Below are 21255 nucleotides of genomic sequence, written 5' to 3'. Positions count from 1 at the left end.
CTCAGTTATTTTATAGGACTATTACTCGACAGAACTCTCAGGGAAAACTGTGGAGGGAAGAATGGAATGTTAGATGAAGCACAAAAGTCCTGGTTTCATAAATCCAGAATAGATTTAATTTCTCTCTAGTGGTTTCTACAGGGAGTGATTTTGTCCCCCAGGGAACATTTGGCAGTGACTGGAGATATATTTGGTAGTCACAACTTGGGTTGGAGTGCTACTGACATCTATTGGGTAGAGGCCAGGAATGCTATAAACGTCCTACAGTGCATAGCACCCCACCAACACAGAATTATCAGGCTCAAAATGTCAACAGTGCCACTGTTGGAAAATGCTGTTCTGGAGTGAATCTTCAGACGGTAAGAAACATCAAACACAAACACACTTTGATTCTGCAGAGCTGTTCAGAATCCAGGGGGAAAGATTAAGGGGATAAAACCCCATCAGAAGAGGGAGGTTAGAGGTTACCGTTTCTCGGGGCACCTGGGTGGCTCAGTTGGTTAAGTGTCTGCCTTCCGCTTGGGTCATGATCCCTGGGTCATCCTGCATTGGGCTCCCTGCTCAGCAGAGAGTCTGCTTCTCCCACTCCCTCTCCCTCTGCTGTTCTCCCTATTTGTACTCTCTCTCTGTCTCTCTCAAATAAAATCTAAAAAAAAAAAAAAAAAAAAGGTTACCGTTTCTCATCACTCTTGGAGCCTTACACGCTCAGAAGGTGGAAGCAGGGGCAGGAAGTCCTGTCTTCTTCCAAAGTAGGGATAGCCCTGCTGGTCACCAGTTCTCAGCAAGAACAACTGCCTCAGCTCAACTGGCATGTTCTGTCATCACAGGTTGCTCTGGAAGGATAGCTGGGACACCATTCTAATACCAGTTGAGTGGGGGTCCAGGCTCTCACCAGGAGTCAGAAGAGCAGGGGAGGGGCTCCCCTAATCCTACATTTCCAACATAGCCTGCTTTACACTAAGGCTTATAAATTCCAGGTTTCATTACTCTGCCGGACAGAGTAATAGTGAACTAAAGAGTAGTCTTGTTACAAAATGGTATTTACCTGGGGGGACACAGACTCCAGTAAAGACATCTGGGAGACTGAGGTCACAGTAGGAACACTAACATCTAAAGAACAACCAAAGAACACGCAGAGGAAGAGAAGCCCAGACAGGTACCAGAACACAGAAAGTCATCATTATAAGAGTCAGGAGGCCAAGAAGTCCGGAGAGTTGAAGAGAACTACCGTTCTGCAACAACAGGTCGTTGTGTCCAACACCAGATCTTGCTTAATTCCAGACCAAGGGCCACCACAGTTCCCAGAACCTCCTCACTACTGATCCCGGGCGGGAGGATCCGAAAGAAGCAGAGGCTGTTGTCACACGATTGCACAGCCGCTTCCACCGCCGGAAATAAAGAACCAAGCCCTCCGCCAAACTACTTAATCTCCGCCCCCAAAGTGCGAGCATGCGCAGTCTCCGATCACGGCCCACCCCAGCCCAGGTCCACCCCCGTCAGGGAGCATGCGCAGACCTCCAGCCGGCCCGCCCCTCCCTTTCCAGAGCTCCCGGTTCCTTAGAAACCAGGCGGCGCGTTCCCGGTCCCTGCGCGTTGGACTCCGGGGCCCGCGCGTCCCCGCCAGCCTCCCTCTTGGCGGGCGGGTGGCGGCCGAGACCGGTCCAGACCCATGGTCTCCAGTGCAGCGCGGGACGGGCGATGCCAGCATGCCAGGTGAGAGGCGGGCCCGCGGCGGCGGGTGAGGATGAAGGAGGGCATGGCGCTGCAGCCAGCGGGCGTCGACCGGGCCTCCTGCGCGTCCCGGCGCCCGAGGTCGGAGGCGGGGCTACTCAGAGCCTGGGCTGGAGGGGGCCGTTCTAACTGCCAGCGCGGTCGCCAAGTTCGGGGGTCGCCCCGGAGTTCGTCCTCCCAGCCTCAGAAATAGGACCTACAGATTTGGTCGTATAATTGTAAAATTTGGGCTCCTGGAAGGACCTCGGCCATAACCCATCCCTTTACGGGACGCGGAAACCCAGGCTCCCCTGTCCTGCGTCGAGCAGACTCTACCTGTGTGGACTGACGCTTTGTGGACCAGGATGTGAGGTGTGGAAGCCTCAGACAAAGGGCCCTGGTCCATCGTCTTTCAGAGGGAGATGGGACTTTTAGGGGGTAAATCTTTATTTAAGGAAGGAGGGTTCAGGTGGCAGATGGGAGAAGGGACAGTCCAAAAAGCGCGGGTGGCTCTGCCAGTCACCGAATGCCCACTGGCTACGTCTCAATGGCCCTGGCCTGGCTTTGAAGCTCAGGAAGGAAGCAGCAGGACTAGCGGAGACAAAAGGTGAAGTAAGGTGTTCCCATCAAGATGTTATCACATGAATGGGGAGGAAGGAAATGGGGGCGGGGAGATCAGGACTTGTGAATGGTTGTGTAAGAGTTTACCTCCCAAACTTCAGGCGAATCTGAAGAACGGGACAAGAATAGAAAAGTTTAGGGGCGCCTGGGTGGCGCAGTCGTTAAGCGTCTGCCTTCGGTTCAGGGCGTGATCCTGAAGTTCTGGGGTCGAGCCCCACATCAGGCTCCTCCACTAGGAGCCTGCTTCTTCCTCTCCCACTCCCCCTGCTTGTGTTCCCTCTCTCGCTGGCTGTCTAATAAATAAGTAAATAAATCTTAAAAAAAAAAAAAAGTTTAAAGCTGAGTTGGTTAGACAGCAAGAAAGGTTATAAACCATCTTATAGGAGAAAGTGGTGGGTGTCCTTTTGAGTATCCAGAACCGAGTTGGGGCACCGACCAGAAGACCTTTGTAAATTCTGGGGCACAGAAGTCTCAGAAGGAAGAGCGGTTGGTTGTATGACCCTTCACTTGAAGGGAACAGCTATTTAAATTAGAAAAGACACTTAAGACATGTTTTTGAGATCTGGAGAAGATGGTTGTGTTTAAGTGTTGGGGAAGCTAGATTAATTCTTCATAAGAAAACTCCTTTTCTTCTGAAAAGTTAAGTACACCAGGGAACAAAAGAGTTTCAATTAAGGACATCCATTTTAGAGAAAATGTAAAAAAGTACTGGTTTTGGACTAGGAATTTAGAGACTGGACTAAGAGGGGAAATTTTTCAGCAGATAGTTCTGTTGGTGGGCTCCCCATTTTACGGATAAAAATTCTGTTATCGGGCTTTCTCTTAACACCTGGTTGCCCTACTTTTCCTGTGGAATGATTGGTCTGGGTCTGATCAGTTATTTTTATTTGCTGGAAAAATTCAGATATATGATTGCTATAGTATTACTAGAAGCCTAGTAGTAGGATTAGCAATGACACCTCCCTCCCCCACAAAAAAAGGAGAAAAGATTTGTAATATGGTAAAAAGAAGTGTGTGATTTTTAAACCATGGTCGCTGATTCTAACCAATAAAATCAATTTCTTACTAGTTTGATAGAACTCATTTTCAATGTATATTTGATTTTGCAGCAGGTTTTCTTTCCCCTCAGAGTGATAAGATACATTTAAAGTATGGTGGTGCTAGGGGCACCTGGGTGGCTCAGTCGTTAAGCGTCTGCCTCAGCTCAGGCCAAGATCGCAGAGTCTCTGCTCCCTCTGCCCCTCATCCTGTTCCTGCTCTCTCTCGCTCTCTCGCACTCTCTCAAATGAATAAATAAAAAATCTTTTTAAAAAATGAAAAGTAAAGTATGGTGATATTAATAGGTCAGATTAAGAAACAAAATTATGGGGGCGCCTGGGTGGCACAGCGGTTGAGCGTCTGCCTTCGGCTCAGGGCGTGATCCCGGCGTTATGGGATCGAGCCCCACATCAGGCTCCTCCGCTATGAGCCTGCTTCTTCCTCTCCCACTCCCCCTGACTGTGTTCCCTCTCTCACTGGCTGTCTCTATCTCTGTCGAATAAATAAATAAAATCTTTAAAAAAAAAAAAAAGAAACAAAATTCTGTCTTAGGTTCATAAATCGATGCCATGCCATATCAATGATGATGTGGCTGTGCATTTTATTGATTTTTCTTTAATCTGTGGAAATGTTTTGTATAAATACCTCAAGAGATGTAATGGAGTATTATCAGAAGGGTTTGTAATCTATGGGGTAAATTGGCACTGTTAATCAAATCCTGTCAGAAAGCTCTATGAAAATCATTGTATTCTTTATAGAAACCCTCATTACTTTAGCGCTGGCCCAGATAGAAGACAGACTAGTAGACCAAAGTCAAGGTAAGATGGAAGGGAGCAAATACTGTCTTTGGAGCTGGACATGGTGTGGGAGGCTGCTTTGAATGTAAGTGAAAATACTTTCTTGAATGAGCAGTTGAAGAAGATACTGCATAAATGTGATGAGTGTGTCCCATTGATTGGTGTGCAATTTTTGAGCTCCTATAATCAGAAAGACATTGGCTTTCAAAAGAGAAAGATCAGCTTACAGACTCTCAAAGTGTTTCATCGTTGCTATAGCAATGAAACTTTTGACAAATAATTACTTAATATCCACTCCATTTTCCAGGGCAGCTGAGGGCAGTTACCAAATCTGACCTGTAATAAAGTAATCAACAGTATTTAACAGGCCAACATACCAGATAAACCAGTAATGCTAACAGGATCTACTTTCACTGAACTGATTTTCTAGTTACGTGGTAAGAGGAGAAATGAACTAGAGATGCAGTGCCATCTGACATAAGTTGTAACACAAACATGGGTGTTAAGAAAACACAAGAATCAATCAGGCACCACTAACTTAGAAGTAGGAGAGGAGCCTTTCTGATGTCTGACAAGTCACTCAAGCATATTTGTTTTAGGTGGTCCAATTCCATGATAAATTCATTGTTGGAATTGGACAGCATCTAGGAAAAAATTGCAGGTTTTGCTATTTTTGAGAATTCGTATACAGTATAGTAACGGGACAATATTTTTCTTTTCTTTTCTTTTTTTTTTTTTAATGATTTTTTATTATATTATGTTAGTCACCATACAGTACATCCCCGGTTTCCGATGTAAGGCTCGATGATTCATTAGTTGTGTATAACACCCAGTGCACCATGCAATACGTGCCCTCCTTACTACCCATCACCGGTCTATCCCATTCCCCCACCCCCCTCCCCTCTGAAGTCCTCAGTTTGTTTCTCATAGTCCATAGGGACAATATTTTTCTTAAAAGGTAGCAGCTTTAGGGGTGCCTGGGTCGCTCAGTCATTAAGCATCTGCCTTTGGCTCAGGTCATGATACCAGAGTTCTGGAATCGAGCCCCGCATTGGGCTCCCTGCTCAGGAGGAAGCCTGCTTCTCCCTCTCCCACTCCCCCTGCTTGTGTTCCCTCTCTTGCTGCCTCTCTCTCTGTGTCAAATAAATAAATAAATAAATCTTAAAAAAAAAAAAAGTCTCTTTATATTCTGAGAGAGTCCAAATACCCAAATTACTTTTTAAATTTAACTGTCAGGCGTTTTAAAAAGTGGGTATTGAAAGATACTTGAAATAGGCTTGGGCTCATGAAAGTCAGAATGGGAAGAGATCCTGAGAAAAACATGAAAGCAGTAAGACTTCCTCCAGTAACACTCATGTGAATTAGCCATTAGGTCAGGAATGAGCTCACTGAGCTGAGGCAAAAGAAATGAGAAATGGAGTAAATATTTCTATCTCACAGTGATGGGAATAAACACCTAGAAAATAAAGATTAAACATTAAGAAGGAAGAGATGAATATTCCTGCATTACTTGAAAACACTCAAACTCGATCCTTAAAGCACTTGTTATTTAGATCCTTCTCTTAGAAGGAAAGTTGCAAGTAGTAGAGTTACCTTTGTCCTAGATACTGGCAGTTCTCAGAGTAGCCAGTGACACAATGCCACGCTCTTTGGGACTCAGGATAGACAGAAATTGCTGGAAGGATAGCTTTCCCCCATCCCCCCACCCTCCCACTCCTGCCACCTCTCAACAGCCATTCAATAAGGGTTTCTATCCGCCCTCTACCAGGAAGGATCAGGAATGAAGACTGTGAAGAATGGGAACTGAGTATCTAATGCAGTCCTCCTTTCTGGCCAGGGATAACTGCTACTCTCAAACTGTCAGCTCTCAGTTTCTCATCAGAGCAGATAACCCTAAAATAGAACCGGAAACACTTTTACCATATCACTTTACAACCTCAAAATCTTTATAATTTACTTTTACAATTATATTTTGCTTAGAATGCTGGCATGCGGGGCGCCTGGGTGGCACAGCGGTTAAGCGTCTGCCTTCGGCTCAGGGCGTGATCCCGGCGTTCTGGGATCGAGCCCCACATCAGGCTCCTCCGCTGTGAGCCTGCTTCTTCCTCTCCCACTCCCCCTGCCTGTGTTCCCTCTCTCGCTGGCTGTCTCTATCTCTGTCGAATGAATAAATAAATAGCATCTTTAAAAAAAAAAAAAAAAGAATGCTGGCATGCCTGGCTGGCTCATTGTGACTCTTGATCTTGGGGTTGTGAGTTCGAGCCCCAAATCGGGTACAGATATTACTTAAAAATAAAATCTTAAAAAAGGAAAATGAATGATAATATTAGGGAAATCGTATAACTTCTGGACTATAATTTCTTAACATGTGATTTATAACAAAATAAATTGAAAATAGTACAGTTGTCTAATATTAGAGAAATGAAAAGCTGGTTCATCTAGTCCATGAAATACATAACCCTTAAAAACTGGTTAACGTGAAAAATGCTTATGTCAAAATAGGTATGTGAAAAAATCAGGATGCAAAGTTATGAATACAGTTTTATCACAAATATATTAAATAACTATAGAAACTTCAAAAAAAGAACATGGGAAAAACAGTAATTTTCTCTAATGAGTGTATGTATATATTTTAAAGATTTTTATTTATTTGTTTGAGAGAGGAAGAGAGTGAGCAGGGGGAGAGGGGGCAGAGGGAGAGGGAGAAGAGAGTCTCAAGCAGACTGCTCGCTGAGTGTGGAGCCCGATTCAGGGCTCCATCTCAGGACCCTGAGATCATGACCTGAGCCAAAACCAAGAATAGGGCACTCAACCAACTGAGCCACCCAGGCGCCTCTATGATGAGTATATATTTTAAAATACAAACCTCCCTAAGAGTTTCTTGCTGGTGTAAAAGATGATTCAGAACTAAATTTTCTCTCTGCAGGCCTTCACCCCTTCTCACACTGTGACTGTATTCAAGTGCTGAGGGAGAGGGCTGACAGAGGGCAGCACCGTTGTTTCCTCTCCCAGGTGTCGGAACCAGATAGTAATGTGGTTACCTATGTACATGTGTGTAATCGAAGGGTACACTGTACACAGCATATGTGGCTTTTAAAGGCTGTTATTTTTTTTTTTTGAAGATTTTTTATTTTTAAGTAATCTCTACACCCAGCGTGGGGCTCAAACTTAAAACTCTGAGATTAAGTTGCATGCTCTTCCATCTGAGCCAGCCAGGTGCCCCTAGGACTGTTGTGTTGTTTGTTTTTGGGGTTTTTTTTTTGGGTGCTTGTTGACAGATAATCTTGATCCTTAGGGTCTCTTTGGTGTGTTTTGATGGATGCTTTTGTAGCACAGTATTTCAAAGCATATTAGAGGATGTTCCATGTGGTTAATGTTTTCTGCAGCCTGATGATGGTTCCTGCTAGGAAATGGTTACCATCTCTGGGGGGCCTCTCTGGGAGTGGCTCTGGGAGCATGTGAGATAGAATGTGTTGTCAGGCATCCTCTGGTTGTCAGGGAGAAGGGGAGTGGTGGAGACATCAGTCACATTTCCCGTTACTTTTCAGCCTTTTGCATTGATATTCCTGTGCCCGTGGCTTGTATTTTGGAGCAATGGAGAAAATGAACATGGTATTCCTTATCTGGTGTTATTTTTAAAATTAAATAATCATGCTTAAGTGGCTGTTTTGGTTCCTCCAGGCCTGGGCTTGCTTCTGGCTGTGGTGGTTTTTAAAAATGATCTTTGTTTCTCTTTCCTTTAATACTTTATAGCCCTGTTAGTAATACTAAGATTGTTATTCAAAAAACATTTAAATGTCTTTAAGTAATTTCCAAAGTGTTATGGGAATGTTACCAAAATACCTTGAAGTGTGAAATTTTGGGGACCTGTTATCTCCTTAATACCCTGTAAAACCCAGTCTTGGTCCCAAAAGAGCTTAGAGTCTCAGTAGCAAGACAAGACATTGTGTATCATTTAAACAATAATCAGAAAATCCTAAAATATAAAACGAACGGCTCTTTGCAGGAATGCATATCCCATATACATCCTGTATTTTATAACCAGCCTCCTTCATTACACATTAACCACCACCACCCCCCAAAAAATAAAAGAATAAAGAGGATGATGTGGCAAAGACCTGAGATTAGATTATTTTAGATCCACATTCAACAGCTAGAAGATCGTTAAATGAAACCACAGCTGAGTGTGCTCATGGCCTTGCTGGTAAGCAGTTTGGCATGTAAGAAGGAGTTGCTTGTGAAGGGCATTGGGCATTTCCAGTCACCAGTAACTACTTAATCTTTTTGGTGACCAGAGGCCGTGTAACACAGAATGCCAGTCAGAGTTGCTGTGTTCCAGGGTGCCCTACGAATGTCCTATATTCAAAGAGGCACCTGGCTGTGTCAGTTGGCAGAGCATACAACTCTTGATCTCAGTGAGTTAGAGCCCCATGTTCGGTATGGAGATTACTTAAAAATAAAATCTTAAAAAAAAAAAAAAAAAAAAAGATGTCCTATACCTGAAATCCAGAAGGAAGACAGATGGGCGACTCTCTAGAGTGTCTCTTACGGCCATAGAAATACCAGTTTTCCCAGAGGAAGAGTACTTTTGTCCATGTAGAAGGTGGAAAACACTTAGAAAACTTCAGTAAATTAGGTGTGCACATTGAAAAACATTTATCATCATTAAAAACTCACCTTCTTTCTTGGGCCCTAGACCAAAACCAAAGTATGTAGTACTCTTCTCTCTAGGGGTGGCTGTTTCACATGCATCATGGCCAAATGTGCTTTACCTCAGGGATTTAAAAGTAAAGGCAGAGTCTTTGCTCACGTGCCTGCCACAGTGAAAGATCTCTGAGCACTCATTGTGTTCCTGTGTCAAATCAGTCCTCGGTATTCAGCTATGGGTGTAGGAGGAAATGGAAACTAAACTCCAGGGACCTAGCCTGTCTGGATCACTGCTCTGTGCCCCAGCTCCTGGCATAATGCCTGACTCATTGTGCCGCTTATAAATATTAGGGAATAAATGAGAAGAGGACTCTGTTGACTGAATAGTGTGCCATTAAAAGGGGTGGGGTTGCACAGAAGGAGGTTCGTGTTTGAGAGGAAAGACGAATTCCAGATGGGAGCAGCTGTAGGTCCCTCAGGTGGGGATTTCTAGTACATACAGACGTTTAGTAGAGCTGGAGCTGGAACAAGTTGTTGAGGCTGGAAATTGGAAGTTAAGAATGTTTGCATGAAGGTTATAGTGAAATTGAAGGATTAGCTAACATTGCTCTGGTAGAGGGTAGGGCTGAGGATGGAATTTTCAGAGGGATGTCACATGGAACTCATTGTTAAAGCAGTCTTAGAAAAAAAATAATCTTGTTATTGCCAGTTTTTCAAAAGCAATAAAGAATTAATATAGTGGATAAATAAGTACTTTTTCCTACTGTAATCATAAGCCGAAGCTAACTTTTAGACCGAATAGCAATCTAGATACTTCTGTGGGTGTTAAATTTTACCTTTATGACCCAATTTAGCTCACCCTTTTGTACTTTGGGTAGTTATGCCTCATTGGATAGGTCGTTAGGTCTTTCATTAGTGCCCTCCAGTGTAGACACTGTGCAAACTGGGGCAGGGGGACAGGGAATAGGTGTCTTTGGCCAGCGCTGGGTGTGCTCTCATCCTGTGGTAGCTGCCTAACAGTTTACCACCATGTCAGCTTGTGGAGCTGAGGGAATAGCAGTTCTTTCCTTTGTCCTGCTTGTGGTTTTGCTCTCGATGAGAGGACAGGAATCTGTGACCTGTCGCTGCGTCAGTGCAGACATTGTTAAACAAACAAATCATAGGAAAATGAAACCTTCTCCAGAGAGCCTCTGGATCTTTGAAACCCAGGGACCAAAACATTTATCATAACTAATTTGTAAAACTCAACACCTGCTTCTTTAGTTTGGCTTTTTCAGTGGTAACATAAATGCAGGTAAAGATACACTTTCATATCTCTCTGAAAGCAGTGCTGCTGAAAGCATTCATGCTACCGTATCAGACTCCTCAGTACATGCTGTAGGTAATTCCCTCGGCTATGAACATGCAGGCAGTTTCGAACTCAGGCTGCAGACCACCACCCCACCCCCACCCCCCGCTGTCCCCCTTCCTCTCCTGCCCAGGCTCTGATGATGGGGGGGTGTAGTTGTCTTTCCTCTTTGGGTCTGGCTCTTCTATTCAGACACTGACTGCCTATTTGCCACACTGGCTCATTTCCAGATGTCAGGGGGTGCCAAAAGGAAGGCTGGGGGACAGTTCGACGCATCATCGTAATTAATTCTTGGTACATGACTGATGCTGAAGGCCACATAGAAGGCATTCCTGCTTATTTCCCCAGCAGGTCCTGAGTTTTGGAAAACAACAATTTAACTTAAAATTGGCCGTCATGGTTTTATCTCCTTTATCATGCCCAAAATTTATGCTTTCATGTTATAGATCCCTTTGCAACTGGGTGTTAAGTCTCAGTGCCCTTCTCCTAGTGTAATGTTCCACAGTATCAGTTCTGGGGCATCATTCAAAGTAGCTTATAATTGGGGTGCTTGACCAGCTCAGTCAGTAGAGCATGGGACTCTTGATCTCAGGGTTCTGAGTTCAAGCCCCATGTTGGGCATGGAGCTTACTTTGAAGAAGAAAAAAAGAACAAAGTAGCTTATGCTCTGAAGATTTTTAAATATTTTAAATAATTTTTGAAATATTTATTTAAAATCAGAAAGGCAAAGAAGGAATTGGGCAGGAAAAACTGTTGCCTTCTAGTCAGTGCTCCATCTCTATAGGCTTTAACCTGACTTCCTGATTCATTCGTTCTCGCACTTACTCATTCGTGTGTTCATTCATCAATCATTACTCAGCACCTACTCTGTGTCAGGCACTGTGTTTTGTGCTAATGACAGCATTATGTGAGATAGGCAAGATCCTGCTGTCACAAGAGACACTAAATAGGTGATCCCAGTGAAGTGTGATGGGCGCTTTGAAAACCAAAGCCCAGGCTCCTGTGAACTATGAGCCCAGTCGCTTAACCCAGCCTAGGCATGGCCTCTAAAGAAGTGGCGTTTAAGTGGAGCCCTGACAAATCTCAGAAGTAGTTAGCCTGAATAAGTTAGAAAAGATTGTTCCAAGCAGAGCAAACAGCTTGGACGAAAATCTCAGAGCAAGACTGAAGGAGTTAGATATGGGAGCTGCTGACATGTTAAATACAGTGGAAGGGGAAGGTGGTAAGGTAGAGAGTTGGGGAAGGATCCAACTCATACCGGGAGATGTTTTGTGAACCTCATCAAGGAATTTGGGTTTTATCCTGGGGGTGCTTAAAGTCCAGGGAAGGAAATGGTTAGGACCAGGAGAAACGTTAGGTGTCTGTTAAGGAACCAGAACAGTGGATGAATTTCAGGGGCATTGAATCCAGTTGGAAAAATGTGATGAACTGGCTGTGGGAGCAGGCAGGCTTCACTGCCACCAGAATGGTTCCTTATGAACTGTCACCTGTTTGGGTCTATTCTCACCTGCCTTCCCTTCTCAATTTTCTGTTGGTATTTGAGCATAATCTCTAAGTGCTGCGTCATTGTGGTCCTCCAAGGCCCTTTACATACAGTATGCTTCTCTGTTAGAGGGGGGAAACTTGACTGCAAGGGGATTGAGCTAACTCATAAGCAATGAGTCATGATATGTGGAAGAGGGGTGTTAGTTGGAGAGACAGTTCTAGGTGAGGGCACCTTCTTAGCAGGTCAAGTTGTAGTTTAAGACTGAGAGCAGCAGCTCATTTTCCTAATCCCAAGTGGCAGGCAGAGCTATTCTGTTATCATATGATGCTTGTTTTCTTTCCTGAACCATTAAATCAGATTTTGCTCCAAACTATTTAGATTAGTGACATAAGTAATCTCTCTTATATTAGTGAACGTATTGCAAGACACTACTGAATTGTATACAGTTTTGATGAGTTCAGGAACTTTTTTATTAACTAACCATTCAGGAACTTTTTTTTTTTTTTTTTTTTTTTTAATGTGAGCTCTGTGCCCATCTTGGGGCTCAAATTCATGACCCGAGGTTGAGTCACATGCTCTACAGACTGAGCCAGCCAGGTGCTCCTGGACCCATTTTATACTGAAGAAATATTGTTAGGTAAGGCTTGAACACTACTCTGGGAGAAGGGAGTGTCTGCCAATTACAAATTGGCTTTTTAATGCCATTGGACTGCTGTGCTCTTTTCTTTACTGAACTACCAACGTGTCATTGTTTTGTTTTGTTTTGTTTTTAAGATTTTATTTATTTATTTGACAGAGATAGAGACAGCCAGCGAGAGAGGGAACACAAGCAGGGGAGTGGGAGAGGAAGAAGCAGGCTCATAGCGGAGGAGCCTAATGTGGGGCTCAATCCCATAACGCCAGGATCACGCCCTGAGCCGCAGGCAGACGCTTAACTGCTGTGCCACCCAGGCGCGCCTGTCATTGTTTTTCTGTAATTCATTCCTGGAGTGTGAGTAATGCCTTTCTCACGTGGAATTCAAAGTGCTTTACAGATATGTCATTTAACATTTTTTCTTCTTCTTCTTTTGAGAGGGGTTGGGGGAATGGAGAGGGAAAGAGAGAGAATCTTAAGCAGACTCCCCACCCATTGTGGAGCCCAGCTGGGGGCTCAGTCTCACAACTCCGAGATCATGACCTGAGCCGAAATCAAAAGTCGGATGCTTAAGCCACCCACGCGTTCAACCTACCTACCTTTCTTTCTCTCTTTCTCTCTTTCTCTTTCAGATTTTATTTATTTGTCAGAGAGAGAGCACAAGCAGGGGGAGTAGCTAGCAGAAGGAGAGGGAGAAGCAGGCTCCCTGCTGAGCAAGGAGCCTGATGTGGACTGGATCCGAGGACTCTGGAATCATGACATGAGCCAACTGAGCCACCGAGGTGTCCCCCAACATTTCTTTAAATAAGGTTAATTCACATCCTGTTGAATACTCTCAGAGTACCCTGTTCTTCGTCTTTATAATGCTTATCTCAAATTATAATGACATATTTTTGTGATGATTTGATTGTGTTATCTCTCCTTCTAAACTATAAACTCTATGCAGGCAGAAACTATCTGCTTTTTTGCTCACCAACATGACCTGTGCTTTGCCAGTCCTGCCCAATAGCAGGTAACTAAAATAAGTATTTATTAATTAATCAATTTGCATAAATTACAGGTGTCATTTTCATATATGAGCACCCGAAACACAGGCTATGATTCACTAAGCTAATGTGACAGTCTGTTTTAAAATTAGATTGAGGGGGGTGCCTGAGTGGCTCAGTTGGTTATGCGTCTGCCTTCAGCTCAGGCCGTGATCCCGGGGTCCTGGGATTGAGTCCCACGTTGGGCTCCTTCTTCAGCGGGGAGCCCGCTTCTCCCTCTCTCTCTGCTGCTTCTCCTGCTTGTGTGCATGCTCACGCTCTTTCTCTCTCTCTCTCTCTCTGTCAAATGAATAAATAAAATCTTTAAAAATTTTTTTAAAAATTAGGTTGGAGGCCCATCTCACTAATAACTAGGGTCATGGCCTCCCTCTGGCCACAGTGCTTTATATTAGCTTTTTTTTTTTCCCCTCAAGATTTTATTTATTTATTTTTATATAGAGAGAGCACACAATTAGCAGGAGGGGCAGAGGGAAAAAGAGAATTTCAAGCAGACTGTGTGAGCATGGAGCCCTATGTGGGGCTCGATCTCACCACCCTGAGATCATGACGCGAGCCAAAATCAGGAGTTGGACACTTAACCGACTGAGCCACCCACATGCCCCTTAGCAGATTTTATATGAGGATATAATTACTGGAAAAATTCACCCACAGAAAAATCTAGCCTCTTGATGCTGGCCCTTTGGAATGTCTCAAGGGTCAGAGGTGTGTGTCAGTCTGTTGAGGTGCCTCAGAGGAAGGAGGGATGCCCTAAGGATGCACAGCTTGGGCTGGCTGCTTGTGCTGGGGAACTCCAGATGTGGAGCTAGTTCTGGGGAGTGGTAGGGGTGGGCACTGAGTGAAGGCTTCTCACTCTTGTGGTATGCCAGGTCTTGTTGCCCAAGCTATACAGCTATAATGACAAACTGTTACACATCATTTCTTATGTAGAGCCATTATTAACTTTACTTGCCTAAAGAAATACAGAAGAATTCCTTTTGAACCCTTCCCTAGTATGAGTTGTTCATGAGTAGTGAGGACTTACTTACATAACACCTGCAGCTCAGCAGCTTGCCCAGTTTGACATTGGTTAGTGGAAGGTGCCGTCTTCAGAAACCCTTAGGAAATGCTGAGACTGTCTAGATCATTGGCCTTAGCTTGAAGTTAATTCCTCAGAAAACTTATTCTCTTGGCTGCAGCCATTGTCTCTATACTGTTGATATTTCCCAAAGTAAGCTGACAAGGTTTTTATGTTGTTTTTGAGGAAAGAGAGTTTTAATTCGCATAAGTCCATTTTGTTTGATTATGAACCTGAATCTTCAAGATGTGAAAGGCTTGTTTTGTGTTCTTAAACACAGCAGCTTATGGTGATTAAAAATTGAAGTATAATTTACTTATGATTAATGCACAGATCTTAAATATTCAATTTGATGAGTTACAGTTGTATCACCATGGAAGCACAGTGCAACATAGAATATGGAATATTTCCATTACTCTAGAATGTTGCCTTGTGGCCCTTTCCAGTCAGTCCTGTACCCCCACCACCACTGCAGCACCACCACTAACACCTTCTAACTACCATCACTGTAAATAAGGTTTGCCTGTTCCTATACTTCACATGAATGGAATCCTACAGTATGGTGGGTTTTTTGGTGTGTGTGTGTGCCTGGCATCTTTCACTTGACATATTTTTAAGATTCATAGATGTCGTTGCATGTATTCATAGTTCATTCATTTTTATTGCTTTACTATATTCCATTGATAACTATAACATAACTTGTTTATCCATTCACCTATTGATGAACATTTGGGTTTGTTTCCAGTTTGGGGCTATGATAAATAAGGCTGCTGTGAACATTTTTTTTTACTATTAATTAATTTATTTATTTATTTGACAGAGAGAGAGAGAGACAGCCAACGAGAGAGGGAACACAAGCAGGGGGAATGGGAGAGGAGGAAGCAGGCTCCTAGCGGAGGAGCCCGATGTGGGGCTCGACCCCAGGACTCTGGGATCACGCCCTGAGCCGAAGGCAGACGCTTAACAACTGAGCCACCCAGGTGCCCCTGAACATTTTTTTTTTTTTAAGATTTTTTTAATTTATTTATTTGACAGAGAGAGACAGCCAGCGAGAGAGGGAACACAAGCAGGGGGAGTGGGAGAGGAAGAAGCAGGCTCCCAGCAGAGGAGCCTGATGTGGGGCTCTATCCCAGAACGCTGGGATCACGCCTGAGCCGAAGGCAGACGCTTAACCACTGTGCCACCCAGGCGCCCCTGCTGTGAACATTTTATATACATTTTTATGGACATATGTTTTTGTTTTCTTGGATAAATGTCAACAAGGGAGTTGCTATGTCATTGGGTTTATATATGTTTAACTTGATATGAAACTGACAGTTTTCGAAAGTGATTGATTGTATTGTCTTACACTCCCACCTACAATGTATGACAGTTCCATTTGCTCCATATCCTCTCCAGACTTTGGTGCTATCACTCTTTTTTTATTTTTGCCAGTAGTTGGTATCTCAGGGTGGTTTTGATGTGCGTGTCCCTGATGACTAATGACATGGAATGCCTTTTCATGTGCTTGTTGGCCATTCCTGTATCTTTGGTGTTGAAGAGACTATTTAAGAATTTTAACATTTTTATTTTTTATTTTATTTATTTTAAAGATTTTATTTATTGGGGTACCCGCATGGCTCAGTCCGCTGAGCGTCTGCCTACAGCTGGGGTCATGATCCTGAGGCCCTGGGATCAAGCCCCATGTGGTCCCTGCTCAGCAGGGAGTCTGCTTCTTCCTCTCTGTCTGTCCTTCCCCCCGTTTGTGATCTCTCTCTCAAAATAAATAAAGTAAAAATCTTTTTAAAAAATATAAAAAAATTATTTATTTGTTTGACAGAGCACGCGCGAGAGAGCACAATCGGGGAGCAGCAGGCAGAGGGAGAGGGAGAAGCAGGCCCCTCATCGAGCAAGGAGCCTGGGTTCATGACCTGAGCCGAACAGATGAAGGCAAGACGCTCAACCTGTTGAGCTACCCAGGCGCCCCAATCTTTTTTAACATTTTTAAAAGTTTGGATTGTTCATGTTTTATTGTTGGTCCTTCTGCATACAAGTTCTTTGTTACATACAGTACATATTTGGCAAGTATTTTTTCCTAGTCTCTGGCTGGCCTTTTCATTTTGTCTAATGGTGTCTTTGAATGAATAGAATTTTTTCTCAGTTTGAAATGCAGCTTATTGATAGATTATGCTTTTAGTATCCTGTTCAAGAAATCCTTAGCTGACCTATGGTCTTAAAAATATGTTCTGATATGTTTTTCTATAAGCTTTGTAGTTCTGGCTTTTGCAGTTAGGTGTTTCATCTATTTCGAGTTAATTTTTGTATAAATAGTGAGAGAAGAGGGGTCAAGGTTCTTTGCCAAATGGACATCCAATTGTCCCAACACCATTTCTTTAAGAGTTTCCTTTCCCCCATTGAACTAACGATTTAATACTTTAGCTGAAGGGTGTCTGGGTGGTTCAGTCAGTTAGGTGGCTGCCTTCAGTTCAGATCATGATCCCAGAGTACTGGGATCGAGTCCCGCATCGGACTCCCTGCTCCCCGGGGAGTCTGCTTCTCCCTCTCCCTCTGCCATTCCCCCTGCTTATGTGTGCGTGCACGCGCATGCTCTCTCTCTCTGAAATAAGTAAAATCTTTAAAAAAAGTACTTTAGCTGAAAATCAGTTGACTGCATTTGTGTGACTTGCAGGGTAAAGATAGTATTACAAGGCAGTAACTTTGTCTATAAAAATCCCTAATGGCTCTTTTTGAAGCCTGGCACTGATAAATAGAAAGCATAATTTGCAATTTAAAAAAGAATAGTTACAAGACAAACTTTTATAGATACATTTTTAAATAGCTTGGCTGGAACCACCCACACTCCATCCATCTGCAGGCTTCTGAAGAGCTAGATGCTTCTAATAGGATCAGGGAGACACAATCTCAGAACAAGTAATGACACTTGAAAAAACTGCAGCTAATCAAAAGAATTCCTAAAGATATACCAAGAGGTACTTAGGGATGAATAGAGAATAATCTGACAGAGAAAACATTAACTACTCAATTCCTCTATTATATTTCTTCTTTTATCAAGGAGATATAGCTGTGGGGTGGGGTTGGGGGGGAACCTATCTGGAAAAAGCAGGGTCAGGGAAGGTAGAATACCCAGTTCCTAGAACGTTTTGTTCTCCTGATGCATTTGAATTACATTCCTAGGGTCTGAGAAAACTAGCAGGTGATCATGCTATAGCCTCATATACTATCAATAAACTTTTGAGGCATTATGAAGCAGGGAGGTGCTTCATAATGAAGATGGGCGATGTGCAACATTTGTCTCAGCCCGATACTGATGATTCCTCCGAAAAATACTAGAACATTTTATTAAACAAATGGCCTCTGAACACAGGGAAAGACAACTGGTGAACACTGAAAGGTATATGGGTATAAAGGACAACATCATCTAACATTTATTGAGGGCTAATTGTGCTGGGTGCCTAAACTGTGAACAGTTGGTTAGTGGCCTTGAGATTTTGGTCAGTTCAGACTCGGTGTGTGTGCATTTGGTAATAATTTAATATTTTAAGTTAGTTATTTTGGCTTGAAGACATAGCCTGCTGACCAAATTTGTAACTGATACAAGCTGGTACAAATAGTGAATAAATATTCAAAAAGATCTCAACTGGTAAATAAATGCCCAAGTTAAATGACATTTATTAGAGGAAAATTTTAAACTTTGGTTCAAAAAAACTTATTTGTACACCCATGTTCACAGCAGCATCATTCACAGTAGTTAAAATGTGAAGCAACCCACGTGTCCATGGACAGATGAACGAACAAGCAAAATGTGGTGTCTAGGTACAATGGAATGTTATTCAGCCTTAATAAGGAAGGAAATTCTGACACATGCTACAACATGGGTGAACCTTGAGGACCTGATACTAAGTAAAATAAGCCAGTCACAAAAGTACAAGTATTAACGTGATTCCACTTAGATGAGGTAGTCTACCTAGAGAGTCAAACTCATAGAGATAAAAAGTAGACTGGTGGTTGCCGGGGGTTGGGGGAGATAGGGTGTTGTTGTCTAGTGGATCTAGAGTTTCAGGTTTACAAGATAAAAGGAGTTCTGTGGATGGGTGGATGGTGGTGATGGTTGTGCGACAATATAAATGTTATTAATGCCACTGAAGTATACATTTAAAAATGGTTAAGATGGTAAATTTTATGTCTATGTATTTTACCACAATTAGAAATTTTAAAAATCTGACAACACAAGTACAGAATATTTATTAGGCCTTGCAAAAAATCCTACTGTGTGTCAGGATGACATGGCTGTCTAAATTCTGTAATGAATGTAAGTTGCATAATAGTATAGTAACAAGGGAAAGAAGGCCAAGACAGAGTATGCTCAGGATATGGCATTTAGTTCTGGGGGTCCTGTTATGGGGGGGGGGGGTGTTAATAAACCAGAGAGTGGGCAAACCAGAGCAGCCTTGACCTTGGCTACTCTTCTGATAGAATGAGGAAGGCCTGAGGGAATTAAGGAGTTCTGTCTGTAAAAGAGTGTATCAGTAAGCTTTGCTGTATAACAAACAGTTACAACAAACATCACACTTCAGTAGCTTAAAACAAATATTATTTTTTATGATTCTTTCTTTTTCCCCCAGGTTTATTGGGATATAATTGACATATAACCTTGTGTAAGTTAAAGGTTTACAATGTATTGATTTGATTTTTCTCATGATTCTTTGGGAGACCTGGGTGGTTGTTCTGGTCTGGGTGGACTCAGCTGGAACTGGATGGCCTGCGGTGGCCTCACTCATATAACTGGCAGTTGGCTTTGTGTCAGGTGGGGCAGTGAGGATGACTTTGGTCACATGTCTCTTGTGAGCCAGCAGGATGGCCTAAGCTCATTCACATGAGCCCAAGAGAACCCAAGAGCAGTCAGAGAACAAGCCTTCACGCACAAGTAGTTTTGAAACCTCTTGGGTTATTTTGCTCTTGTGCCATTGGCTGGAGCAAGTGACATAGTTAAGTCCAGAGTCATTGTAGGAGGTGATTCACTATCTGATGGCGTGAAAACAAAAGAGGGAGTTATTGTAGCCATTGTGCAAACGACCTACCACCACCTAGGAAGTTTAAAGGAAACAAAAGTTTCATTAGAAACAGCACAGAAGCACCTGGGTCACTCAGTCAGTTAAGTGTACTAACTGTTGATTTCGGCTCAGGTCGTGATCTCATGGTCATCAAATTGAGCCCCGAGTCAGGCTCTGTGCCAAGTGTGGAGTCTGCTTAAGATTCTCTCCCTCTCCCTCTGCCCCTCCCGCTCGTGCTTGCTCTCTCTGAAATAAATAAGTCTCTAAAAAAAAAGAAAAGGAAAAAGGAATCATCACAAGTAGGTCCACAATGTAGAAGACCAAGGACTTGAATTCCATCTACAGAAGAGTTTTCTGACTGAAATGGCCCCAGAACAGAAGCAAGCCACCAATAAAGGGAGGGTCTTGTCATTGGATGTGTTGGAAAGGTTGTGTGACCTCTTATCTTTCTGATCAACTTGGACTTGTTATATCCTATCTTCCAGGAAGCCTTTCCTGCTTGCACACCATCTGTGTCCCTGTTGATGATGGCTGTTCTCTATGCCACACACAGATTTCTGTTGCTCTACCTGTACTGAATAACAGATATGTTTAGATGGCTATCTGGTCCATGAAATGGAGTTCTTTGAGGGTGATTCACCATTTCAGTGCCAATGTCTGCAGGAAATTGTGTTCCATCCTCAGGTTGCCTCGTGGTGGTCATTTGATTATGGCAACTCCAACCATACTGTCTGCATTTCAGACAGAAAGAAGGGAGAAGGAGGGGAAAAGGTGCCTGTCAATGGAGATTACCTCCTTTAAAGAACATGACCAGAAGCTCTACCAAACAGTACCTTCTTTCTGTATTTATCTTTTTAAGATGCATCTTTTTTGCAGGAGACATTGAGAAATAACAGGTTTTAGTTCTGTGTGTTGGCATCTGGTAGGAAAGGATTCATAGGCACCTTCTGCCCAGGGTCTGACTCCTACTCAAGCTGCCTAGGGAATAAATGACCTCTGCGACATTATGCACTAACAGCAGAATTCCCAGAATCTGTGACTCCTCACACACACAATGAGGTAGGGTGTTTTTTATCATAATCCTGGCTACCTTCATGACTATATCCTGTCACTTGGAGCTCCTAGCTTCATAACCCATGGGATAGGGCAGGGATCAGCAAACGTTTTCTGTAAAGGGCCAGATGATAAATATTTTTTATTTTTGTGGGTCATGTGGTCAATGTGTCACCTACTTTGCTGTTGTATTACAAAAGTAGCCATAGATAAAGGAATGGATGTGACTGTGTTCCAGAACTTACAAAAATGAGGGTCAGACTGGATTTGCCCTCCGTGGTGGGGAGTGGGTCTCTTCTTATGGTTTTGAAGAAGCTGTGGCTCCTTGGACTAGGCATACTGAAGGTAAGATAATATTCCGCCAGTCTGGGAAGAGCAGGATCCCCAAATCCCATCTTCTGCCCTTGTCTAGATAAGTCAGGCCTTTTGGGTTCCCCGTTTCTCTTAATGACACTACAACTTGTCATTTTGTGCTTGGAACTTCGGTGTCATTGTTAGGGGGTCACATTTTAGTGTACAGTTCTGCAGGTTTTGACAAATGCACACAGTCATGTAATTAACACCATAATCAAGATACAGAACAGTTCCTTTACCACCCACCCCCCCAAATTCCCTATATCCCATTGCAGTTGATGCGTGCCCCCAGTTCCAACCCTTGGCAGTCACTATTTTCTGTCCCTGTTGTTTTCCTCTTCTATTATGTCATGTAAACGGAATCACCATTTGGAGCCTTTCGAGCCTTGCATCTTTCAGTTAGCATAATGCCCTGG

The 21255-nt window shown here is 43.2% G+C and overlaps 1 protein-coding gene across 7 annotated transcripts in view; it reads left to right on the top strand.

Annotated features, from left to right (window-relative positions):
• The first annotated feature begins 1509 nt into the window (after window positions 1-1509).
• GFOD2 (Gfo/Idh/MocA-like oxidoreductase domain containing 2) overlaps window positions 1510-21255 on the top strand; it is a 38227-nt gene continuing 18481 nt past the window's right edge. For 3 of the 7 annotated variants that reach the window (XM_087870507.1, XM_087870505.1, XM_087870506.1), the window contains exons 1-2: window positions 1579-1713; window positions 12914-13090. Coding sequence is in view for 1 of the 7 variants with exons in the window: in XM_045814961.2 (XP_045670917.1) it covers window positions 1707-1713 (7 nt within the window). In the remaining 6 variants the exon portion in view is untranslated. Of the gene's footprint in view, window positions 1714-12913; window positions 13091-21255 lie in introns of all 7 variants that reach the window. The other 4 variants (XM_045814958.2, XM_045814959.2, XM_045814961.2 and 1 more) reach the window with 3 other exon arrangements.

This window comes from Ursus americanus, chromosome 21, assembly GCF_024610735.1.
Source record: "Ursus americanus isolate L20-20 chromosome 21, mUrsAme1.1.p, whole genome shotgun sequence".
NCBI lineage: Eukaryota > Metazoa > Chordata > Mammalia > Carnivora > Ursidae > Ursus > Ursus americanus.
Note: the sequence above shows the minus strand (reverse complement) of the source record. Positions and strands in the feature narration are given on the sequence as shown.